General features: G+C 29.7%; 2 protein-coding genes, 1 long non-coding RNA gene and 1 pseudogene across 3 annotated transcripts; 2 read left to right on the top strand and 2 right to left on the bottom strand.

Moving 5' to 3' along the window:
- Window positions 1–12,414: 12,414 nt before the first annotated feature.
- On the bottom strand, window positions 12,415–14,079 carry LOC107004358 (F-box/FBD/LRR-repeat protein At1g13570-like). Its single transcript, XM_027912668.1, has 3 exons — window positions 13,232–14,079; window positions 12,987–13,151; window positions 12,415–12,881 (listed from the first exon to the last, which is right to left on the bottom strand). Exons 1-3 carry the CDS (start codon window positions 14,057–14,059, stop codon window positions 12,600–12,602), a joined length of 1,275 nt encoding a protein of 424 aa, XP_027768469.1. The 5' UTR covers window positions 14,060–14,079; the 3' UTR covers window positions 12,415–12,599.
- Window positions 14,080–14,841: 762 nt separating this feature from the next.
- LOC107003583 lies at window positions 14,842–16,438 on the top strand (annotated as a pseudogene).
- A 487-nt stretch (window positions 16,439–16,925) lies between these two features.
- LOC107003582 (F-box/FBD/LRR-repeat protein At1g13570-like) lies at window positions 16,926–19,530 on the bottom strand. Its single transcript, XM_015201913.2, has 4 exons — window positions 19,437–19,530; window positions 17,720–18,569; window positions 17,471–17,635; window positions 16,926–17,375 (listed from the first exon to the last, which is right to left on the bottom strand). The coding sequence occupies exons 2-4, from the start codon at window positions 18,548–18,550 to the stop codon at window positions 17,025–17,027; spliced, it is 1,347 nt and encodes a 448-aa protein (XP_015057399.1). The 5' UTR covers window positions 18,551–18,569; window positions 19,437–19,530; the 3' UTR covers window positions 16,926–17,024.
- A 1,439-nt stretch (window positions 19,531–20,969) lies between these two features.
- Window positions 20,970–21,953, top strand: LOC107004154. The gene is made up of 2 exons (XR_001454698.2): window positions 20,970–21,290; window positions 21,474–21,953. It is a non-coding gene; the product is annotated as an uncharacterized LOC107004154 (long non-coding RNA).
- The last annotated feature ends 1,850 nt before the right edge of the window (window positions 21,954–23,803 follow it).

Below are 23,803 nucleotides of genomic sequence, written 5' to 3'. Positions count from 1 at the left end.
AGACCCTCAATTTTTTCACTCCAAGTTCGACACGTCATAGAAACACATATACACAGTGAGTGGAAAAAAATTAGCCTCAATTTTCTGAAGAAATCAAGGGGAAGACTAAAAGACTCCTATAACAGTAAAGAAAAAGACTGAATAGGTTAAAAATATCTCAAACTATCACCATTTTGCAAGTTTCAAACCAAAATTATTCATCCCTCACAGAACCCTATGAACTAACATGATTTCATATTAAAACACCCCAGGAGTAATTTGACATGCTACACGAACACCACACTCCAAAGAGTTCTAAGTCGCAGTAGACGTGGAAAAGAAATTTAGTGAACATGTTAAAACCTTCCCTACACCAACTTGCACTTAGCTTGACTATGCCACCATGTATCTACTGTCTCCCACCAGCACAAATATCTAGTTACTACACCCACCATCCAAAAAAACACTATTTTTGTAAGATTTTCATGACAAACATAAATAGTTTCTTATGCTTTGGAACCAAACACTACAGAAATGAAGTAACTTTTATCGACTTTAAAAACATATACAAATACCAAAAAGGGCCAATTTATATGCTAATTATAGGACACATGAACCCATTGTCTCTTCATAAAACTAAATGGTGCACTTGGTTGAATCTTAAAAACAGAGTATTGAAACATAGGAAGATAAATACACTTATTTTCAGAGATTGTGAGTTCATCAAAAGAGGGAAATGATAACCAAATTATAAAGGAAAAAGTTTTACAGCTTACCAAGGAAGACGATTGCTGATAATGGAATCAACCCTTTTTCTTTTTGGACTTTTGTCAAACACCTTATGCCCTATTTGTAAATTTGAAGAATTTTGTTCTAATCTAGGGCATGGGGCTTTGGAGGGAGGGGGAATTGGGGAAGTACATTTCAATATTAAAAGGTGGGGCGTTTTATACGATACACTACGGTACGGAGCGAGTCGTAAGCTTTGAGACACAGAGCATAAGTAAGGCTAATATGTCAAATATTATTTCATATATTACTTTGGAAAAAGGGTATGATATACCCTCAACTTTGTCATTTGGAGCTGATATACGCCTCGTTATAAAAGTGGCTCATATATGCCCTTATCGTTATACAAACGGCTCACATATACCCTATGCCGTTACAAAATGCCTCACATATACCCTTCATTTAACAAAAGTTAAAAAATTAGTTTTAAATTTATATTTATTACTTCTAATTTTTTTAAAAAAATTATTTAGGGGTATATATGATTCTTCTATCAAAGTTCAAGGTATTTTAATTTTTTTCATACATAAATTGTTTTTTGACTTCTTTTATTATAATTATTTGAGATTCTTATTCTTATTTTGTTTTTGTCTTTCATTCCTTAGTTTAAAGAAAAAAAATTTAAATTATTTTTTTGTGTGTATTGTAATTTAATTTCGTATTCGAAGAAAAAATTTGGACATCTACAATAAGTTTTACAAGAATATTAGTGAAACATAAATAAATTTGATTATCAAAATAATAATTATAAATTAGTCATTGAAACAAAAAAAAGTCAAAAAAAATATATTTGACGAGGATTAAATTTAATCATATGAGATTCTATTTTTTAGAAAAAAAAAATAAAAATTTAGATTAAAATTATTATTTTTTTCATTTCCGTTAGAGGAAAAGGGTATATGTGATCCATTTGTTTACAAGTAAGGGTATATATAAGCCACTTTCATAACAAGGGGTATATCAGCTCTAAATGACAAAGTTGAGGGGTATATCAGACTTTTTTCCCTATTACTTTTAATTAGAAAATAAGGCTAATATGTCAGTATATTTTTACTTCTTCTAGATAAATTATTTTGTTTTGTTATTTTTAAAATTAATTATATCACTAATAATGTATTCGTTATTATTTTTCTTGACTTTTGTGTATAGGATGAAATGATAACATCAAGCGATGAAGATTAATGAATTTTGAGCTACACATGTATATTATTTGTCAAAAATGATTATGTAGGAAAATTTATGATTAAATGTAATTTTCTCTAATTCTTTATGAGATATAATATTTTATTTTGTTAACTTTGAGATTCATTTTAGGATTAATAATTTATCTGTTATTATTTTTCTTGACTTTGTATATAGGATGAAATGAAAATATCCAAAGATGGAGATTAAAGGATTTTGAGTTATATAGTGATTATTCTTTATTTTTTAGGTCCTTAAGAAGTAATGTTTCTATTATATTATTTCCTTTTAAATTATTTATGTTTTGTCAAAAATGATTACACGTGTTTAAATGTAATTTTCTCCTTATTCTTTATCTTTTCTTTTTTCGGTAGATAATTTTTTAACTTATTTATTCAGATTTGCCGATTATAGGAAATATATCTATAATGAAAATGGTTAGACATTCTTGCATAATTTGAGTTTACAAGGAAAAATAATTTGATATGTCTGATATAATTATAACTCTTTTTTTGTTGAATCATATATTTAATATTATTTGTTTATGTTCATGAAGATAGAAATTCTGATTTTTAAAAAAAAAATATTTAATTTATTCTCTTTAGACCTCTATATGATTCTTAGACAATTGAATTATATTATAATGATAACACTCTTCAAAAATAATTATTTGTTCAGGTAAATTCATCTCTCACTTTTTTATTGATAATATTAGTTTATTGTGTTTGTGGCATATAATATTTTAAACATAAAAAGTAGAAAATGAATAAATGATATCGATATGCTACATAAAGAAATACGTACATATACTTTCATAGTCCGGTGAAACAATTTTTATTAACAAAAATAATAGAACATAAGAATGTAAAATTAATTTATAATTTTTAAAATACACATAATTTTATTAAAAATAAATTATTTATTAATATGTAAAATTGCAATTCTTAATTTTTATTTTTTAATAAAAGATTTATTAATAAGTCTTTATATTTTCATATTTGTAATTTTTCGGGAGTTCTAAAGTTATTTCAAAATTGCGATTAATTTATAATTTTTAATGTGTAGTTGAATTTCTATCTTTCTATTTACTTATAATAAAATATTTGTCTCAATAACTCTAATATGTTTGTCTTTTCATTTTCTATAACTAATGTTCTTTATTAGTGTAATAATGTACAAATATTACTCTTATTATGTTTCAAAATTCAAAGTCATATTATTAATCCACTTAATTACCGTGACTTTTTAATCTTAGGAATTTATTATATTAAATGTAATATTTATTTAAAATGTGAAATATACTTTTTAATATTTTGTGTTTAAGCCAAATAAAATTAAAAGAAATAGGAACTTTGTATGTGTCATTTTATTGAATCTTTTTTGCGTAGTTAATAATCTCTTTTGTTCTCTTTTATGTTATTTTTAGATTTTACATTTTTTTTCAATATAAGTTGTCCCAAAAATAATTGGATACCACTTAATACATTTTCTTCATTTTCATTGTTGCACTCATATTATGAAAATCCTAAATTCCCAAAACATGCACTTATTTTCAAGAGATTGTAAGTTCATCGAAAAAATGAAACAAAATGATAAAATGCAGAAAAATAACCAAATTATAATGAAAAAAGATTTAAAGCTTATCAAGGATGAAGAATTGCCTTTTTCTCTTCGGAATTTTGTCAAACACCTTATGCCCTATTTGTAAATTTTTATGAGTTTTACCCTAATCTAGGGCATGGGGTTCGGAAAGAGAGAGAAATTGGAAAAATACTTTATAGTATATTATCGGGTTGGATTTGAGTTTCGAGTATAAGTGAAATACGGATATTAAATATCGAGCGCCAGAAAAACAAGGTAATTTCGGATATAAGTGAAATACGGATATTAAATATCGAGCACGAGAAAAACAAGGTAAAATGAAAAAGTATTTTAAATTATACGTGGTACGAACATATGTTAATCAAGTTAGTAAATATGAAACTTGTGTCTAATTTACTCTTGTTATGAAATCGTACTATTAATACCATAACATAGATGACATATAATTAATAGAGGAGATATAACAAAACTTGTTATTTCTTAAGTGATATATTACGAATAACAGACGGAGGAAATAGTAAGCTTCGTGTATAAGGTTAGTTGGTACTTTCTCCGTTCTAAAATAAGTTGTGTTATAAGATTTCAAGAAACAATCTATCAACATGGTTGTGGTGCAGTAGTGAGACTATTCCACCTTAATATGATTGGAGCGTCACCCCCAAATGGTCATAGAGTGTGCGATCCGAAGCTAGTCAGGGCTTCAGACACCCCTAAATGGTCATAGAGTGTGCGATCCGAAGCTAGTCAGGGCTTCAGACACCCCCAAATAAATCCTAGAGTGCGCAATTCAGAGTTAGTTGAGGCTTCAGACACGTGTGAAGAAAAAAAAAAGAGAAAGGATTGATCATACTCTTCCAAAATAACCCTTATTTCAATACATGATGTTTTATACCATTAAGGAATTCTTTCTTCAAGGCATTTAATTAGGGGTAAATTAGTAAGAACACATCTTATTTTATGGGAATGATTAGTTTTTTTAAAAAAATGATAGACCTAAGGTAAAAAGTTACTTATTTAAAACAAGGAGAATATTTTATTAACTTATATATATATACTAGTTTCGGGTACGTGCGTTGTACGTGTGCCTCAGGTTAAGTTGCACGAAGTTGTTGTAACGATGTGTTTGTATGGCCTCTTTGATAATAAAGACGAAGAAACCTTAAATATTGTGAAAGAAAAATAATTATATGTTAAATATATGTACATTTTGGTTTAGTAATTTACTGAAAGAATAAAAATAGATCAACAACAAAATAGTTACAAATTACAATAATTAATTAAGAAAAATATATAGAGAACTTTCACATATATAAGAAATATTAGGCAAAATAGAAGACAAACTCATATTCCAGCTATCTCAAATTTTCTTTTCAAGAAAATCAACAAAGCTTTCTCTTGTAATGGAGGATATATGTACTTTTTTTTGTAAAGATGGGTCTTAACTTAATTAAGAGAAAAATAATTAATTAAATTGGACAATTTGAACATAAATTTCATGTTAGAATATTAATGAATTAAATGAAAGAAAGTGAACGAGGAGAATCAAAGTCTCAAAACATCTTTACATATTTCACCGGTAGCTAGAGGTTTTTAGTAGATGAATATGGTCAATATATTGAATTAAGTGCATTTAATTATTAAGTAACCTTTCAAATTCTTCGGGTTTTATATTTTCAAAGAGTGTTATACTCTATACAAATTTATAGGATTATTTTAGTAATTCAACCTTTAACATTGTTGCTTCACACTTTTAATAGAACTAATAATTCTATTTTTTACTATAAAGTTTGTAAAATAAAATAGTAAATAAGGGAAAAATACTTTAAAAGTTATACAACTTATATTTATGGTCACCAAAGCAAGAACAATTATCAACCATGCAAAGACGTAAATCATAAAATTCGAAGTCTTATTGTGTACAATAATTTTTTATTTGTAGTTATTTATTTATCAAATACGAATTAACTCGGAAAAGAAAATAGAGATTTTTTAATGGTAAATAAAAGAACACCTCTAAAGAAATCAACAAAAATATTATAAAATGAAAGCTAAAAGTAACAATGTGAAATAAAGATAAGAGATGACAACTTTCTTTATTCTCTTCCAATTATTCAAAATCTCTTCCGATAGGATATAATCGTGGGACTCAAAGAATTTTCATGAATATGTCATTAACCCATTTTATGGATGAAAGGTGAAAGTAACAAATATATTATTAATGAACATCAACACATTTATAACATCTTCATTTCTAATATAATTACACAAAATAAAAATTACACTTGAACCCATAGAAGAGAAATCTAAGCAGATCTTAGTTAATCTACAATAAAATTATCCAACAAAATATGGTTTGTTCATATTTAGTATTTTTCTAATTTATGTTTTAATTCTTTTTAATATTTTTTTGTTTATTTAATACTTATGACATTTGCACTTGACATATTCATTAAAGAAACAACCATTGACGTGATTATTGATGAATATTTTCACTAATTTACCTTTAATTCTTTTAAATATTTTTTCATTTACTTTTTACTTATCACATTTGAACTTGACATATCCATTAAGAAAACAATGATTGGCATGACTATTTTACCGCATTTACCCATTAATGTTAGTATTGTTGGATATTTTGTAATATATAGAAGTCTTAAATTAAATAGGTTGTTCATGAATGAACATGATTTTTCGGAACAAGCTTATATAACTTCCTATGCTTTTGAAACTAAAAACTACAAAAAGGAAGTAACTTTTATCAACTTTATGAACAATACACACACATCCAAAAGGAAACCAACAACTTAAAATCCAGGGGTGAATTTATATGCTAATTACAGGGCACGTAAATCCGTAGTCTCTTCGTAAAATTAAATGGTGCACTTGATTGAAAATGTTGAGTTATTTATCTAGATGAGTCAGGGATCAATTTCCACTTAATACATTTTCATTGTTGCACTCATATTCTAAAAATCCTAAATTTGCCCGATACATGCACTTATTTTCAAGAGATTGTAAGTTCATCGAAAAAATGTAACAAAATAATAAAATGCAGAAAAATAACCAAATTATAATGGAAAAAGATTTAAAGCTTACCAAGGATGAAGAATTGCCTTTTTCTCTTCGGAATTTCGTCAAACACCTTATGCCCTATTTGTAAATTTTTATGAGTTTTACCCTAATCTAGGGCATGGGGTTTGGAAAGAGAGAAAAATTGGGAAAATACTTTATAGTATATTATCGAGTCGGATTTGAGTTTTGGATATAAGTGAAAAAATGATAGACCTAAGGTAAAAAAGTTACTTATTCAAAACAAGGAGAATATTTTATTAACTTATATATATATATATATATACTAATTTCGGACACGTGCGTTGTACGTGTGTATCAGGTTTGCACGAAATTGTTGTAACAATGTGTTTGTATGGCCTCTTTGATATTAAAGACGAAGAAACCACAAATATTGTGAAAGAAAAATAATTATATGTTAAATATATGTACATTTTGGTTTAGTAATTTACTGAAAGAATAAAAATAGATTAACAAAAAAATAGTTACAAATTAGAATAATTAATTAAGAAAAATATATAGAGAACTTTCACATATATAAGAAATATTAGGCAAGATAGAAGACAAACTCATATTCCAGCTATCTCAAATTTTCTTTTCAAGAAAATCAACAAAGCTTTCTTTTGTAACGGAGGATATATGTACTTTTTTCTTGTAAAGATGGGTCTCAACTTAATTAAGAGAAAATTAATTAATTAAATTGGACAATTTGAACTTAAATTTCATGTTAGAATATTAATGAATTAAATGAAAGAAAGTGAACGAGGAGAATCAAAGTCTCAAAAACATCTTTACATATTTCACCGGTAGCTAGAGGTTTTTAGTAGATGAATATGGTCAATATATTGAATTAAGTGCATTTAATTATTAAGTAACCCTTCAAATTCTTGAGGTTTTATATTTTCAAAGAGTGTTATACTCTATACAAATTTATAGGATTATTTTAGTAATCCAACCTTTAACGTTGTTTCTTCACACTTTTAATAGAACTAATAATTCTACTTTTTACTATAAAGTTTGTAAAATAAAATAGTAAATCAGGAAAAAATACTTTAAAAGCTATACAACTTATGTTTGTGGTCACCAAAGCATGAACAATTATCAACCATGCAAAGACGTAAATCATAAAATTCGAAGTCTTATTGTGTACAATAATTTTTTATTTGTAGTTATTTATTTATCGAATACGAATTAACTCGAAAAAATATATAGAGATTTTTTAATGGTAAATAAAAGAACACCTCTAAAGAAATCAACAAAAATATTATAAAATGAAAGCTAAAAGTAACAATGTGAAATAAAGATAAGAGATGACAACTTTCTTTATTCTCTTCCAATTATTCAAAATCTCTTCCGATAGGATATAATCGTGGGACTCAAAGGATTGTCATGAATATGTCATTAACCCATTTCATGGATGAAAGGTGAAAGTAACAAATATATTATTAATGAACATCAACACATTTATAATATCTTCATTTCTAATATACACAAAATAAAAATTTCACTTGAACCCATAGAAGAGAAATCTAAGCAGATCTTAATTAATCTACAATAAAATTATCCAACAAATATTAAGATACAAGGAGTGAAGAGAAGTAACTATCATCAAAACTAAGACAACGTATATCATGACACAATTTACAGATCGAAAAATTAATGAAGCACACAATGATATTTATAGCCAAGATATATAGAAATTCAAAAGTCAAGTTATAAAAAGATCATTAAAATATCATTAAATTTCTTTATTGAAGAATGAAAGGACGCTTTATATTTTTTTATTTAAATATACTCTTATAGAAGAGTGGATTTCACTTTGGGGTATTAACATGTGTGCTTTTGTCATTTCATGACTGGTTGTTATTTTTAAAAAATAAAAGTAAAATTCATATGCATAATATTAAAGAGATCCACAAAGTTATCTATGCACAATTATTAATGAAAACCTATTCCTTCATATGGTTTGTTCATATTTAGTATTTTACTAATTTATGTTTTAATTCTTTTTAATATTTTTTTCGTTTATTTTATACTTATGACATTTGCGCTTGACATATTCATTAAAAAACAACCATTGACGTGATTATTGATGAGTATTTTCACTAATTTACCTTTAATTCTTTTAAATACTTTTTCATTTACTTTTTACTTATCACATTTGAACTTGACATATCCATTAAGAAAATAATGATTGGCATGACTATTTTACCGCATTTACCCATTGATGTTAGTATCGTTGGATATTTTGTAATATATAGAAGTCTTAAATTAAATAGGTTGTTCATGAAAGAACATGATTTTTATAAAATGTAATTATCACAGAACAAGACTCTTATGAAAAGTCATATGTTCGTGAAAGAACACGACTCTTATGAAAAATCATCTCTTAAGTTTTATAAATATAAAGACTCTATATTTGCATGTATGAATGAAGGATTGTGTTGTAACCTAGAGGGTTTTGTTTGTATTTTCCCAATATATATATGGACAATATCTCTTTATAGAAAGTGATTTTACACGCCTCCAAGTCATTTTTTCGTCAATTATATTTCGTAATATTTTTTTTTTAACAAGTATTAAGTCTTGAAAAATAATTTACGAAATAAGTAATTAATATTAAGGATAAAACGTTACTGAAATTTAAACTTTTTCTTTTAGGGTATATCGCAAACTCATCAACCCATTGATCGAAACTCGAAATTAGAACCATCCAAAAACACAATCTTTGTAAGATTTTTGGGACAAGCTTATATAACTTCCTATGCTTTTGAAACTAAAAACTACAAAAAGGAAGTAAATTTTATCAACTTTATGAACAATACACACACATCCAAAAGGAAACCAGCAACTTAAAATCCAGGGGTGAAATTATATGCTAATTACAGCGCACATAAATTCGTAGTCTCTTCGTAAAATTAAATGGTGCACTTGATTGAAAATGTTGAGTTAATTATCTAGATGAGTTAGGGATCAATTTCCACTTAATACATTTTCTTCATTTTTATTGTTGCACTCATATTCTAAAAATCCTAAATTCGCCCGATACATGCACTTATTTTCAAGAGATTGTAAGTTCATCGAAAAAATGAAACAAAATGATAAAATGCAGAAAAATAACCAAATTATAATGGAAAAAGATTTAAAGCTTACCAAGGATGAAGAATTGCCTTTTTCTCTTCGGAATTTCGTCAAACACCTTATGCCCTATTTGTAAATTTTTATGAGTTTTACCCTAATCTAGGGCATGGGGTTTGGAAAGAGAGAAAAATTGGGAAAATGCTTTATAGTATATTATTGGGTCGGATTTGAGTTTCGGGTATAAGTAAAATACGGATATTAAATATCGAGCGCCAGAAAAACAAGGTAGTTTAGGTTATAAGTGAAATACGACTATTAAATATCGAGCGCGAAAAAAATAAGATAAAATGAAAAAGTTTTTTGAATTATACGTGGTACGAACATATGTTAGTCAAGTTAGTACATGTGAAACTTGTGTCTAGTTTACTCTTGTTATGAAATCGTACTATTAATACCATAGCATAGATGACATATAATTAATAGAGGAGGTATAGTAAAATTATCCTTTTACTTGTTGTTTCTTAAGTGATATGTTACGAATAACAGACGGAGGGAATCAAACTTGTTGTTTCTTAAGTGATATATATACTAGCTTCGGGCACGTGCGTTGTACGTGTGCCTCAGGTTAAGTTGCACGAAGTTGTTGTAACGATGTGTTTGTATGGCCTCTTTGATATTAAAAACGAAGAAACCACAAATATTGTGAAAGAAAAATAATTATATGTTAAATATATGTACATTTTGGTTTAGTAATTTACTGAAAGAATAAAAATAGATCAACAACAAAATAGTTACAAATTACAATAATTAATTAAGAAAAATATATAGAGAACTTTCACATATAAGAAAAATTAGGCAAAATAAAAGACAAACTCATATTCCAGCTATCTCAAATTTTCTTTTCAAGAAAATCAACAAAGCTTTCTCTTGTAATGGAGGATATATGTACTTTTTTTGGTAAAGATGGGTCTTAACTTAATTAAGAGAAAAATAATTAATTAAATTGGACAATTTGAACTTAAATTTCATGTTAGAACATTAACGAATTAAATGAAAGAAAGTGAATGAGGGGAATCAAAGTCTCAAAACATCTTTACATATTTCACCGATAGCTAGAGGTTTTTAGTAGATGAACATGGTCAATATATTGAAGTAAGTACATTTAATTATTAAGTAACCCTTCAAATTCTTCAGGTTTTATATTTTCAAAGAGTGTTATACTCTATACAAAATTATAGGATTATTTTAGTAATCCAACCTTTAACATTGTTGCTTCACATTTTTAATAGAACTAATAATTCTATTTTTTACAATAAAGTTTGTAAAATAAAATAGTAAATCAGTAAAAAATATTTTAAAAGCTATACAACTTATATTTATGGTCACCAAAGCAAGATAATTATCAACCATGCAAAAACGTAAATCATAAAATTCGAAGTCTTATTGTGTACAATAATTTTTTATTTGTCGTTATTTATTTATCAAATAGGAATTAACTCGGAAAAGAAAATAGAGATTTTTTAATGGTAAATAAGAGATGACAACTTTCTTTATTTTCTTCCAATTATTCAAAATCTCTTCCGATAGGATATAATCGTGGGACTCAAAGGATTGTCATGAATATGTCATTAATCCATTTCATGGATGAAAGGAGAAAGTAACAAATATATTATTAATGAACATCAACACAATTATAACATCTTCATTTCTAATATAATTACACAAAATAAAAATTTCACTTGAACCCATAGAAGAGAAATCTAAGCAGATCTTAGTTAATCTACAATAAAATTATTCAACAAATATTAAGATTCAAGGAGTGAAGAGAAATAGCAGCTATCATCAAAACTAAGACAACATATATCACGACACAACTTACAAATCGCAAAATTAGTGAAGCACACAATGATATTTATAGCCAAGATATATAAAAACTCAAAAGTCAAGTTATAAGAAGATCATTAAAATATCATTAAATTTCTTTATTGAAGAAGTAAAAGGACGCGTTATATTTTATCATTTAAAAATGGTTAGATTTTCAAAACTATTAAAATCCAAATTTGTAGTTTAAAGTTGAAGCATATGACTATAATTATTCAATATATGTACTAATACGCATATAAGAATATGAAGTATCAATTTTGAAATTGTTAAAACATTCATTTTATTTAAACATATATTTACATTTTTTTTACACAAATTATTAAAGGAGTATTTTCTTTATTTAGAAATAAAAATGTAAAATTAATTATATTAGATGAATTTAATTAAATATTTTATAGCCTTTTCATTTAGTGTAGAGATAAAATGGTAATTTAACTTTTCACTTTAGAGTTTCTCACTTGTAATAATATATGATATATGATATGCTAGATAAAATGTAAAAAATAATCCTCCTGAAATAAAAATAAACTTTTTTCTTCCTCCTGCAGTTAAAATAATTAGTTCTATGAATAATATAAATTGAATTGACCAGACAGTGAACACACTGCAAACCACAACATCAAAAAGTGGAACACAGAAAGATTCAACCAATTTCAACAGCTCAAGTCACAATATTAATTGCGTAAAAGCCGGAAATCGAGGTCTGACCATAACATATTGCTGTTACTTTCACACCATACCTATAGTATCCCGACTTCACTTGTGAGATTTCACTGGATATATAGTCGTTGTATCTGTCACTCTAAAAGTCACTCATGAAGCATACACTAAATGTAAAAATTCCTTAACATGTAATGACTAATGTTATTACAAACAAACTAATCAAAACATTCATACAGAAATGTTCATGTTCTTCACAGATATTCACTTGTCTCTGTATCTTGTTACAGAAACTCGAGCCTCGGAAAAGGCAAAACACACTGTTATACTACTACAACTAACAACAACGTAGATCATGATTTATGGACTACTTGTGCTTTAGGCGATGCACGCCAAAATTTTGATACCTCAATGAATGCACCTGGTCTTGATACAATAGTATCATCTGGAATCCACGTATCGATTATCATTCTAACCAATCCTGGGGACTTGGCTAACAAAAGCTTGACAAGTTGCATCTCAGGCGGAGTTCCTTCAAAGCGTTCTACCTTAATTTCCCGGAGGTGATTTAATGTCATATCCGTGAAATGTTCGAGTTCAAGGGATTCTACAATACCAGCATCTCCAAAGCCAACCTATGAAAGATAACAATAAGTCACTTTTCAGATTATTGAGGATCTAACAGATACGAAAAATAACTACAAGATTAGAAAGAAGGAAAGAGTCAAAGCACTAAGAACCTGTATTTCGAGATATTCTAAATACGGGAAGCTTCTTATACAGCAAAGAACATGTGAGAGGTCATATGACTCCTCCAGAATAAGAAACCGTAGGTAAAGATATTTGACACAGTTAACATCAAAGGGAAGCCTCATTGCTACTTCGTCGTCATCTTCAGGCTCTATCTATGGGAAAAAATTACCAAAATTCAAGAGTTAGCCCAAAAGAAGTTCCATTTAACAATGAGTAATGAAGGATTATCTACCTCAGAACCATTGAAGTGCAAGAAGAGTCTCTCGAGAGCAGTACACGACTCGAAAAACATAGCAAAAAAGAAATTATCTGCCTCCATAGAAGAACCCTGATATAAGCTCAGAGATACTTCTGCCAGAAGAGGTACATTCATTAGACAGATGAAAGTTATATTGCCTGTGAAATCAAAAGATCTCAGCTTGGGGGAATTAATTTCTATTACATCTGAAAGTGAATCTTCCGAGATTTCCAGCTCCAACTTATCAAGCAACGGGCATTGAGATATTAAACTTCCGAGCAATTCAGGAGGGATAGTGACATCACATAATTTCAGGCTAATTAACTTATCAAATCCTTGAAAGTCCGATGGAGGATGTATTACGCAATTATGAAGAGTTAAATGACTCAGCAGCGAAAATGTGAAAAGTGAAAAAGGCAAGTTGTACATTTTACCCCATGGAAGCTCAAGAACAAGTTGTTGAATATCATTCCTAGACAGAAAATGTATGAAGTTGTCAATTTTAGGACAGCTTTTCAGAGCAGCAATGTCGAGGCTAAACTTAGTAATGGGTCCTTCATGAAGAGACAAAATCTGGTAGATAATCTTCGTAAATTTGACTGTAGGGTATAGCTTATCCATTTTTGTTTCCCAAAGACGTGAATCAAGATTCAACTCTGTAATTCTACACCAGTGATACCTCCATTTCTTTGATAAGATGCTTGTCCTCACAGCTTCTTTACAAGGCAAACGCATCAGAATAACATCGATCACGTTATAAGGAAGGTCGCTAAGGAAGTCGGGAGGTAACCTACGACAATGCTTTCTTCTCTTAGGAGGCATCACGTAACACTTATCACCAAGAACCTGTAGAAAAAAGCAATAATACAAATTACAGAATCTCCAAACTATCTGGACAGAGAAGCTATTCACATAGTCAAATTAACACAAGATCACCAAAAACCCATAGAAGATAAACAACGATATGAAGTAAGGAATCTCCAAACTATCTGAACAGAACAACTATTCACATTGTCAAATCAACATAAGACGTAAAGGTGCATTCTAGTTGAACATGAAACAGTCAACATCTCTTTTTTTCTTTTGAGATGTAGTAAGCAACTTTTATTATAATACCAGCATAAAGAAAATGGTGAAAAAATAACAAGAAGAATGTGCAAACATCACTAGTTGTGTAATGATCTAAGGAAGTCAACAATGGTGTTACTATCATTTACATCAAATGGAGCAATGTTGCACCTAAGACTAAGCAAAAGTAGTATACTCCCCCCGTCCCAATTTAAGTCTTACTTTTGTTTTTGGACTATTCTAGTGACCCTTTCTATATTTAGTGAGTTGGCAATTCAAATATCCTCCTACATGATAAGTTTATAACCACAAGATTCAAAGGACATTTTAGTACATTAGACACATCAAGTCTCTCTTATTTTTTGAACCCCATGCCTAGTCAAACTAAGACACTTAATGGGAACGGAGGGAGTACAATTGTTCTTGATATTAAGCGTTGAATCTGTGAACTATCTCCTCTTGATATATATGTTATTTGGATATATAGTTTTCCTTGAGATATCCATGTCAAACGGGTATGAATATTTCTTGCTGATTCTTCAAAATATATGAAAAAAACTTAGACATACCCATACGGGATAATTCCACACACCCCTACTATATATAACAGAGCTTAATATATCATTCTTACAGCAAGAACACCTTCCACCAATTCTTCACAAAATACATTTGTGGGTCTAAAGGGAAAAAAATCAAAAGAACAGAAAACCGAATCATATTTTTTGACATACCCCAAGTGGAAATGCTTGTTGCTACAGAGGCTTGCCATTTCATGGCATGGCAGCTGATATTCCTTTTTTGGTTTCACTCAATTGCCAACAGAATCACAAGGACAGACAGATGACATAGCAGTGATTCAGCGTTTGTATAAAGAAATTCTTGAAATGGAACAGTCACCTGTTGGATTTCATGCTCGCAAGACATGAAGTTAAGAAAGGAGATCTATAAGAGTATGGAGAACGAAAAATTGCATCACGACTCTTCTGGTCAATTATACCCAACTATTCAAATATGTCCTCCACCGGCCTTTGAAGGGTTCAATATGTTCATTAGCCTGGAACTGTGTCATGTGTCAGTTTCTTCCAGATCACTAGAAAGTTTAATCTCTTCTAGCCCGTTGCTTGAGAAGCTAGTGTTGAAATTCTTTGATTCCATGAACCTTTTTCAAATTACAGCTCCCAAGTTGAGATCCTTCGACTTCTTAGGCTGTATAAAATATGTCTCCTTAAAAAATTCTCCGCATCTTGCAAAACTCTCTCTTTTCTATGGAGAATCTTTTGAGGAATCAGAAAAATGTGATCTTGACAATTTTTTTCAGCCACTTCTTGCTCTTGAGAATCTCCACTTAGAATACGGAAGCTTCCAGGTAAATGTTGCTTCGAACTTCATTTTAATGCTATGGCCTATGCAGTTTCATTAAAATTGGTATATTTACATTTTCATCTTTTGGGCTTTGAGTCATCCTGGTTTTTCGTTTTCTTTGTAGTTTTTGACTGCTTCATTACCAAGAAGGCTTTCCTCTGCTCTTAACAATCTTAAACGTCTTTACGTGTCACTGGATGAATTAGCTGATCTTTCATGCGCTCTTTGCTTGATACGAAGTTCCCCATGTTTACAACATCTTGAAGTGCAGGTTATTTAGGATGTTTATGTTTCTCTTTTTCTTTTGTATCTACTGCCCATACGTTATGGTGACTTATGCTCATACTCATTAGATCTTCAACCTTCTCAATCTTTCTTAGGTGTCTATAGAATCGGATAATAAAGTTAATGAAGTTTCTGCGAGCTTCTCAGATGTGACAATGAATTACCTTAAGAGAGTTAAGGTTGTCGGAGTAATAGGCACTAAGCTGGATATGGCGCTTATCAAGCTTCTGTTGGCCAAATCTCCGATGCTGGTGAAAATGCTAGTTGAGCCCGACCTACAATTAGTAGACGAAGAAAAAGGTGTCAAGATACTTGCATAGTTAACAACATTTCCGCGAGCATCAGGTAAAGCTGAAGTTGAATGTCAGCTAGAAAGGAAATGAAAATGAGCCGGGGGTATGGATGTTTTTCGCTTGATAAAGAGGTCTGAGGCTTGGATATGAATCTGCACTGATGTGTGTTGATTCTTTACTTTTCGTGTATTGACTTGGTTTTGGGTTGTACACCTAGTTTACGTAGGTTTGTTAGCCTCCAAAATTGCGAGTAACGCGTCTTCTATTGCTTCTTTCAGACCCTACAAATGGAGGTAGAGCTCTGCACTTTTCATGCTCCATTGTTGAAGAACTAAAAGACATCAGCATTAGTTTTCCTTTAAATCTACAGTGTTATGAAGATTCTTTTTATAAAAAAAAAATTGTTATGTCATTTAGTATATGTTATTTGTTCTTTTATTTTGGTTTTAACCATTGAGTGCTCACCAACTTTACTAATTTGAATACGTGGTTCAAATACAAGATCTCTGATTAAGATGGGATAAATCATAAATATCATTTTTTTTTCGTAGTTTCACACCTCAACTATCAATACAGGTGGAGTATCAAACATATTTTCGGAGAATCAACACATTATGTGTGACTGTGACACACAACATAATATTGAAATTGAAATAGACCACCATAGTATATCAAATCACAAGCATGTCACATTGAACAAAATCATTCATGAACAGAGAGACTGGGAACTTAAATGACACAACAAACTAACCAAAGCAAAACACCATGTTAGATTACTACTAATAGTACAACAACATTCGTTTCCATCTATTAGTTTCATCTTCAAATATACTACTTCTTCTCTGAAGATCGCGACAGATTACTTCAACTGTAGGTGATACATGCCAAAAGTTTGATACTTCAGCAAGTATCTTTGATCTTCTTTTGGGGAGTAAATATGAATCTATAGTCACTGTCACCAACACTGGGGACTTGGCTAACAAAAGCTTGAGAAACTCCAACTCATGAGCATCCCCCCAAAACTCGCCTAGCTTAACTTCCCTGAGGTGATTAAATGTCACATCTGCAAAACGTTCAAGTTTAAACAATTCTACATCGCCATAACCATAACCATCACCGTCATTACAAACCTAAGAAAGATAACAAGAAGTAAACTCGAGGTTATTGAGACTTTGAAAAAAATGAAACCACTAAATAAGGAAGAAAGAGGAGAAGTAGTAAGAACCTCAATTTCAAGATACTCCAAGTATGGGAAGCTTCTTAACAAGCAAAAGCAGCATAATGTCTCATATGTTAGCTCCAGAATAATACCAGGCAAGCAAAACCGCTTGACACGGTTATGATCAAAAGGGAGCCTTGTTGGTGCTTCATCTGGTTTTGCAATATCAATCTACAACAAAAGCAAAATTTAGCATGATTGTTCCCAAAAGAAGTTCCATGTATGAACACTCAAAAGTTATAAAGCAACATCTACCTCGTCAAAACAGAACTGGAAGAGGAGGTGCTCGAGAGCAAAACAAGACTCGAAAAACTTCACAAAATGAAAATTGTGCGCCTCCATAGATGAACCCTCACATAAGTCCAGAGATACTTTTGTCAAAAGAGGGACGTTCGTTAGACTGATGTAACTTATACAGCCTGAGAAATCAAAGGATTTCAGCTTAGAGGCATTAATTTCTATCATATTTGAAACTGGAACTTCTGAGAGTACCAGCGCCAAATTCTCAAGCAACGAGCAATGAGATATCAAACTTCCGAGCAATTCAGAAGAGATTGTGACATTACATAGTTCTAAGGTGATTAACCTATCAAATCCTTGAAAGTTCGAGGGAGGATGTATAAAACAATTTTCAAGAGCTAGATGCCTCAGCTGCAAACATGTGAAAAGTGAAGACAATTTGTATTCTTCACCTTCTTTCCATGGAAGGTGAAGAACAAGATGTTGAATGCCATTCATCGAGAGGAGATATATGAAGAAGTCAATCTCAGGACAACTTCTCAACCTGGTAATGTCGATGGTAAACTTAGTAATGGGTCCTTCATGAAGGGTTAAAAGCTGGTAGACAAGCTTCGAAAATTTAAAAGTAGGATATAGTAAATCCTCCTCTGTACTCCAATGAGATTGATCAATCGTCAATTCTGTAAGTCTACGCCAATGGTACCTCCATTTCTTCGATAAGATGCTTGTCCTCACAGCTTCTTTACTTGGCAAACATATCAGAATAACATCGATTATGTTATCAGGAAGGTTACTAAGGATGTCAGGAGGTAAACTTCGACAACGCCTTCTTCCCTTGAGAGACATCCTAATAATCACCAAGAAGCTGTAGAAAACAAGCAAAGTAAGTGATCTCCAAATTATCAGAACAGAACAGAACTATTTTCACATTCCACATAACAAATAAAGTTGTATGTTGTATGGTTCATACAACTACTTCCTCTTAACATCTATGTTATACTCATTCTAATGTAACATGGATATGCACCAACAAACAAATCCATGTATAGCTGCACTCTTACAAGTTATGTTACTTGGACTCGCCAAAAATAATGCCGCACCATGTCAAATCTACCAAAAATGTACTCGTTTCGTTTCAGTTTGTTTGCATTATTCTGACTTAACACCGAAAGAAAATAAAACTTTTGAATCTTGTGGTCTTAAACTAAAGATATATAATATATACCAAAATACCCTATATTTATGGTCTTAAACATGTCATATCGAAAAATAGAAAAATAGAATTAAAGAGTTGTCAAATAAGGAAAAAAACAATTCTTTTTTCTAAACGAACTAAACAAATCTAAGTAGGAGTATTACTTTTTGGAGAATCGATACAAACCCTGTAATTTTTTTATAGTACAACAACATACTCAGTATAACATCACAAAGTAGGGTTCGAGGGGGCTATAGGTATATGCAAGCCTTACGACCTTAAACCTACCTCAGAGGTTGGTAGATAGTGTATTTCCGATAGATCATCAATTCAAAGATCATTTTTTTAAGAGTCTGAGCAACATAAACACCTTATTTTAAAATACTCCACAAATACAATTGTGAGTTCAAAAAAAAACTAGTAACCTAGAATCACATTATATGTTAGCTTCTTCTTCTTATAGAGAAACAATAATATAGTTATTTCAACTAATAAAAATAAGCATAAGAATCTTATAATAGTCGCTAAAAATATTACCCTTTTTTGAATATCTTGAATCTCAATCGTCAGAGGGAGAAACGAATAGGGAAAACAACGTAAAGAGAAGTTAGGCTTTGTCCATTTATATACTATTTAGGTGTCGTTTGAACTTCATTGATTTGAAATAAAGTTTATTTAAAGTTGTAATCTGTCAGGACATATAATTGACTAATTTCAGTTATCCATGTTTGAGAAATTACATAAGAATATCACTTATGTTTGTTTTAGGATTACAATATCACTCAACTTTACCTATTTTTCTCAAATTATACTCGACACAAAAAATATATTATTTCTCTCCTGTTAGGATGTCATGTCATATTATTTATTTTTTTGTTATTAAAAAAATATAATCTAAACTTATTTAAATGTTAGGTTGCAATATGTTTTTTTTTTTAAAAAAATATTATTTTTTATTTATGTTTTTTGAAAATGTTTTGTTTTAGATATATAAAGATAATTTTTAAAAACTGAATGAAAAAAAGTATTTTGTTTGTATAATTAACTACTAATGGACTGTTTTAACTATTTTTTAAAAATAAGTTTTTTAATTTTTTAATGATGATTATTATTTTTTACTATAAGTTTTTTAATTAATTTTTTTAAATAATAATTATAATTCTTTTATGGTGCAATATGTTTTTTTAAAACAATATTGTTTTCTATTTATGTTTTTTGAAAATGTTTTGTTTTTTAGATATATAAAAATAATTTCTATTATTTTTTTATTATTTGATTTATATATACGCACTTCCTACTTTAAAGCATGAAATAATTCTTTTATTGTTAAAAATAAGTTATATTATTTTTCATTATATTTTTTAACAAATAAATAGCTTTATCGTCATATTTTAAAATTATAAATACTCCTTGATCATTATTAATTAGTTAAAAGTTAAAACTAACTATATTTAATCCTCACTTGTCAAAAATTTATTTTTAATTTTAAAAAGTCGTGTATCATATAATTCTTTGATCATCTGCATTTTATTTTACTTAAAAATTCGAAAGCATAGTCCATTATTTTACTTAATTTGCTTGGTTTCCAAGTGACCACGTCCCACTTCTTTTGTCATTTTCTTTTACCTCTTTTTTTTTTAATAAATACTTGGAAAAAAGATATCGGTGGCCACCTCAATTTGACTTTTTATATTTTGTCTTATTTAGCACAGCGTGATTTTTATCCTGCAATTTAACGTGATACAAAATTTAAATAAATTTTTTTTTAAAAATTAGTTGTATAAAATAAAAGAGAGACTCGTGATCGCATGCTGCAAAATCAAATTGATAAATATTCTTTGTAATTATATAAGTTATTTTATCAAAAATAAATAAATATTTTAAAATTAAATTATTCCGAAATATATGAAGACACTTTTAAGAAAAGTTGGAAAGTCACAAGAAAGTTGGATTAGGGTACCAAGCAAATTAAGAAAAAATAATGGACTATATTTTCAAACTTTGTTTTGGTCCCACCAATAATTCCATCTATAAATTAATCCAATTTTCTTCATCACAATATTCAAGAGAAACACAACAAAATTAAACATTTTACAAAATTTTCATCTTGTGAGTAAAACCACTATGAATCTTCAACAAAGTGCATATGTTGTATCAAAAATTCCAATTTTGGGTTGTTTTATGAACACCCTTTTCATATTTCTTTGTCATGAGAGTGATATTAATGAAAATCATGAGAATGACACACAATTAATTGATAGGGAAATCAATGATGATATAGCAAATGCTAGTAATATAGCAGCTCAAAAACATTTTCAACAAGTTCAACACATCAAAGGGGCTTGAGATTATCAAGTGAAAATTAAAAATGATCTATGTTGCCTATCGGACGTAAGTTAAATTAATTTTAAAAAGATTTTATTAAGCGTGATCAAAAGTTTAAAATCATTCTGGAGGCGTCTCTTATTTTTTTGTATTTTTTTTTTTAAATTCTAAAAGCATATGCATATCAAGTATAATATCATAAACTATAAATAGTTTCTCCTTGTATTAATTTTTTCTATTTTCTCTTAGGTTGTTATGTAGCTACTGCAAGACTTCTGATAATTATGTCTAGAGTAGAGTCTCGGTATCGGGAAATCAATAGTATAGGTCTTTCCCGTCTCTATCGCTGGTGAGATCTCTGCTTGAACTTAATCATTCTTGTTTTGGATCGTTTTGAGGGTTGTTCTAGATGGATGAACCACAAGACCTCTCGCGGATGCTTACCTAAACTACGGAACTCAATTGTTGGGCTCAATATTATGCCTTGAAGAGGACTCAATATTAGCACGAGATTTTGAGTCTCGCGTGTCTACCATTTCACCACCAAGGCTTCTTGAAAGTGAATCGTATTCCAAGGATATGATATCTATCTAGTGTGATGTATGAATATGATTTTGATTAATTGAAGCAGAATTTTGTTTAATGAGCTTATGAATTTATTGTCGTGTTTATATTAATTCAATGACATGTAGTATGTGATATTTTTATTACTAAGATATCGTTAATGAATTCGTGTTTTTATAGTAAGTTAATATAATTTGACTATAAATATCGAGTGTGAATAATTTTTTTACTGACACATTATGATATAATAAAAGTGTGACATAAATTCAAAACCACGTGTAATTGGAATAGTTTAATCAAGTCACAATCATGTTGACTCAATGCATAGACCTGTGCAAGGAGATTAAGAAGCTTCCTTTTGCAAATAATTAGCATATTTTTAGGGGAAAAGACTCAAAAATACTCTTAAACTATTCGAAATAGCTCATATATACCCTTAAACTTTATTTCGGCTCAAAACTATCTTTCCCGTCATACTATTGGATTAAAAGTACCCTTCTTATTAACGGAAGTTGTTAAATGCCACGTGGATGCCACATTGCATGCCAATAGGATTCCACTGCCACGTAGACTAAATAGGGTCAAAAATACCTTTAAACTATCTGAAATAGCTCATATTTACCCTTAAACTATATTTCGGCTCAAAACTACCCTTCCCATCAAACTATTGAATAAAAAATACCCTTCTTATCAACAAAAGTTGTTAAATGTCATGTGGATGCCACATTGCATGCCAATAAGGTTCCACTACCACATAGACTAAATCCCTCAATCCTAATTACTTCCCCCTCATTTCATTCAGAAATGATATATTCACCCGTTCTCCCTCATTTCGCGCCTAGGGTTTCATACTTTTCTTCATGGCTGGATTTTAAAGTGGATATTCATGCTTGTAGGCTAGTAAATATTTTTTCTTATTTTATTATGTTTACGATTTCAAAGCATGATAGTTAGGATTTCACAACTTTCCCTTAATTTCGCAGCTAAGGCTTCGTAGCTTTCTTCGGGGCTGAGTTTCAAAGTGGATATTCACGGTTGTAGGTTAGTAAATATTTTTTTTCTTATTTTGTTACGTTTACAATTTCAAAGTATGATAGTTAGAATTTCACAACTTTCCCGTCATTTCGGCGCCAATGTTTCATAACTTTCTTCGGAGTTGAGTTTCAAAGTAAGTTTTCGTGGTTGTAAACACAATAAAATAAGAAAAAATTTTACTAACCTATAACCACGAATATCCACTTTAAAACCCATTGACGAAGAAAACTGTGAAACCTTAGCAGCAAAATGAAGGAAAAGAGGTGAAATCGTTTCTGGAAAATAAGGAAATGAGGGGAAAATGAGTAATTAAGATTTAAGGATTTAGTCAATGTGGCACATGTGGAATTTAACAACTTCCGCCAATAAGAAGGTCACTAACCCAATAGTTTAACGGAAAGGATAGTTTTGAGCCGAAATATAGTTTAAGGGTAAATATGAGCTATTTCGGATAGTTTAAGGGTACTTTTGACCCTTTTCCTTTTAGTCTATGTGGAAGTGGAAATCTATTGGGGTGCCATGTGGCATCCACATGGCATTTAACAATTTTCGTTAATTAGAAGGGCATTTTTGATCCAATAGTTTGATGGGAAGGGTAGTTTTGAGCCAAAATATAGTTTAAGGGTATATATAAGCTATTTCAAATAGTTTAAGGCTATTTTTGACACTTTTCCGTAGTTTTAATAATGTGTCAAGAATATTATTCCACTTGTATTTTAGTTACTGAGTTTGCAATAAAATATTTTTACGTATTTAAAAACAAAAGCTACGAATCTGTCAGAACTAGCCCATAGTATTGTAGCTCCGCCTCTGTTTGACCATAGCAAATATGATCTATAAGGTACAACTAATTGATGTTATGTTGCTCGGCCTCTCCAAAAATGATTTATAAGATCACCCTCAACAATGAGATACTCACTTTTGAAGAACCTTTTCATACGTTAGGTTGTTCGGACTCTCCAAAAATATACTCTCACCAA

This window comes from Solanum pennellii, chromosome 11, assembly GCF_001406875.1.
Source record: "Solanum pennellii chromosome 11, SPENNV200".
Classification (NCBI taxonomy): domain Eukaryota; kingdom Viridiplantae; phylum Streptophyta; class Magnoliopsida; order Solanales; family Solanaceae; genus Solanum; species Solanum pennellii.
Note: the sequence above shows the minus strand (reverse complement) of the source record. Positions and strands in the feature narration are given on the sequence as shown.

Excerpts from the sequence above, each read along its gene's own strand:
- LOC107004358 (XM_027912668.1), bottom strand. The coding sequence starts at position 14,059 with ATGCCTCCTAAGAGAAGAAAGCATTGTCGTAGGTTACCTCCCGACTTC. Across the intron at positions 13,152-13,231 it reads TGCACTTCAATGGTTCTGAG|ATAGAGCCTGAAGATGACGA; the intron begins GTAGATAATCCT and ends TTTTTCCCATAG. Across the intron at positions 12,882-12,986 it reads TAGAATATCTCGAAATACAG|GTTGGCTTTGGAGATGCTGG; the intron begins GTTCTTAGTGCT and ends TATCTTTCATAG.
- LOC107003582 (XM_015201913.2), bottom strand. The coding sequence starts at position 18,550 with ATGTCTCTCAAGGGAAGAAGGCGTTGTCGAAGTTTACCTCCTGACATC. Across the intron at positions 17,636-17,719 it reads TCCAGTTCTGTTTTGACGAG|ATTGATATTGCAAAACCAGA; the intron begins GTAGATGTTGCT and ends CTTTTGTTGTAG. Across the intron at positions 17,376-17,470 it reads TGGAGTATCTTGAAATTGAG|GTTTGTAATGACGGTGATGG; the intron begins GTTCTTACTACT and ends TATCTTTCTTAG.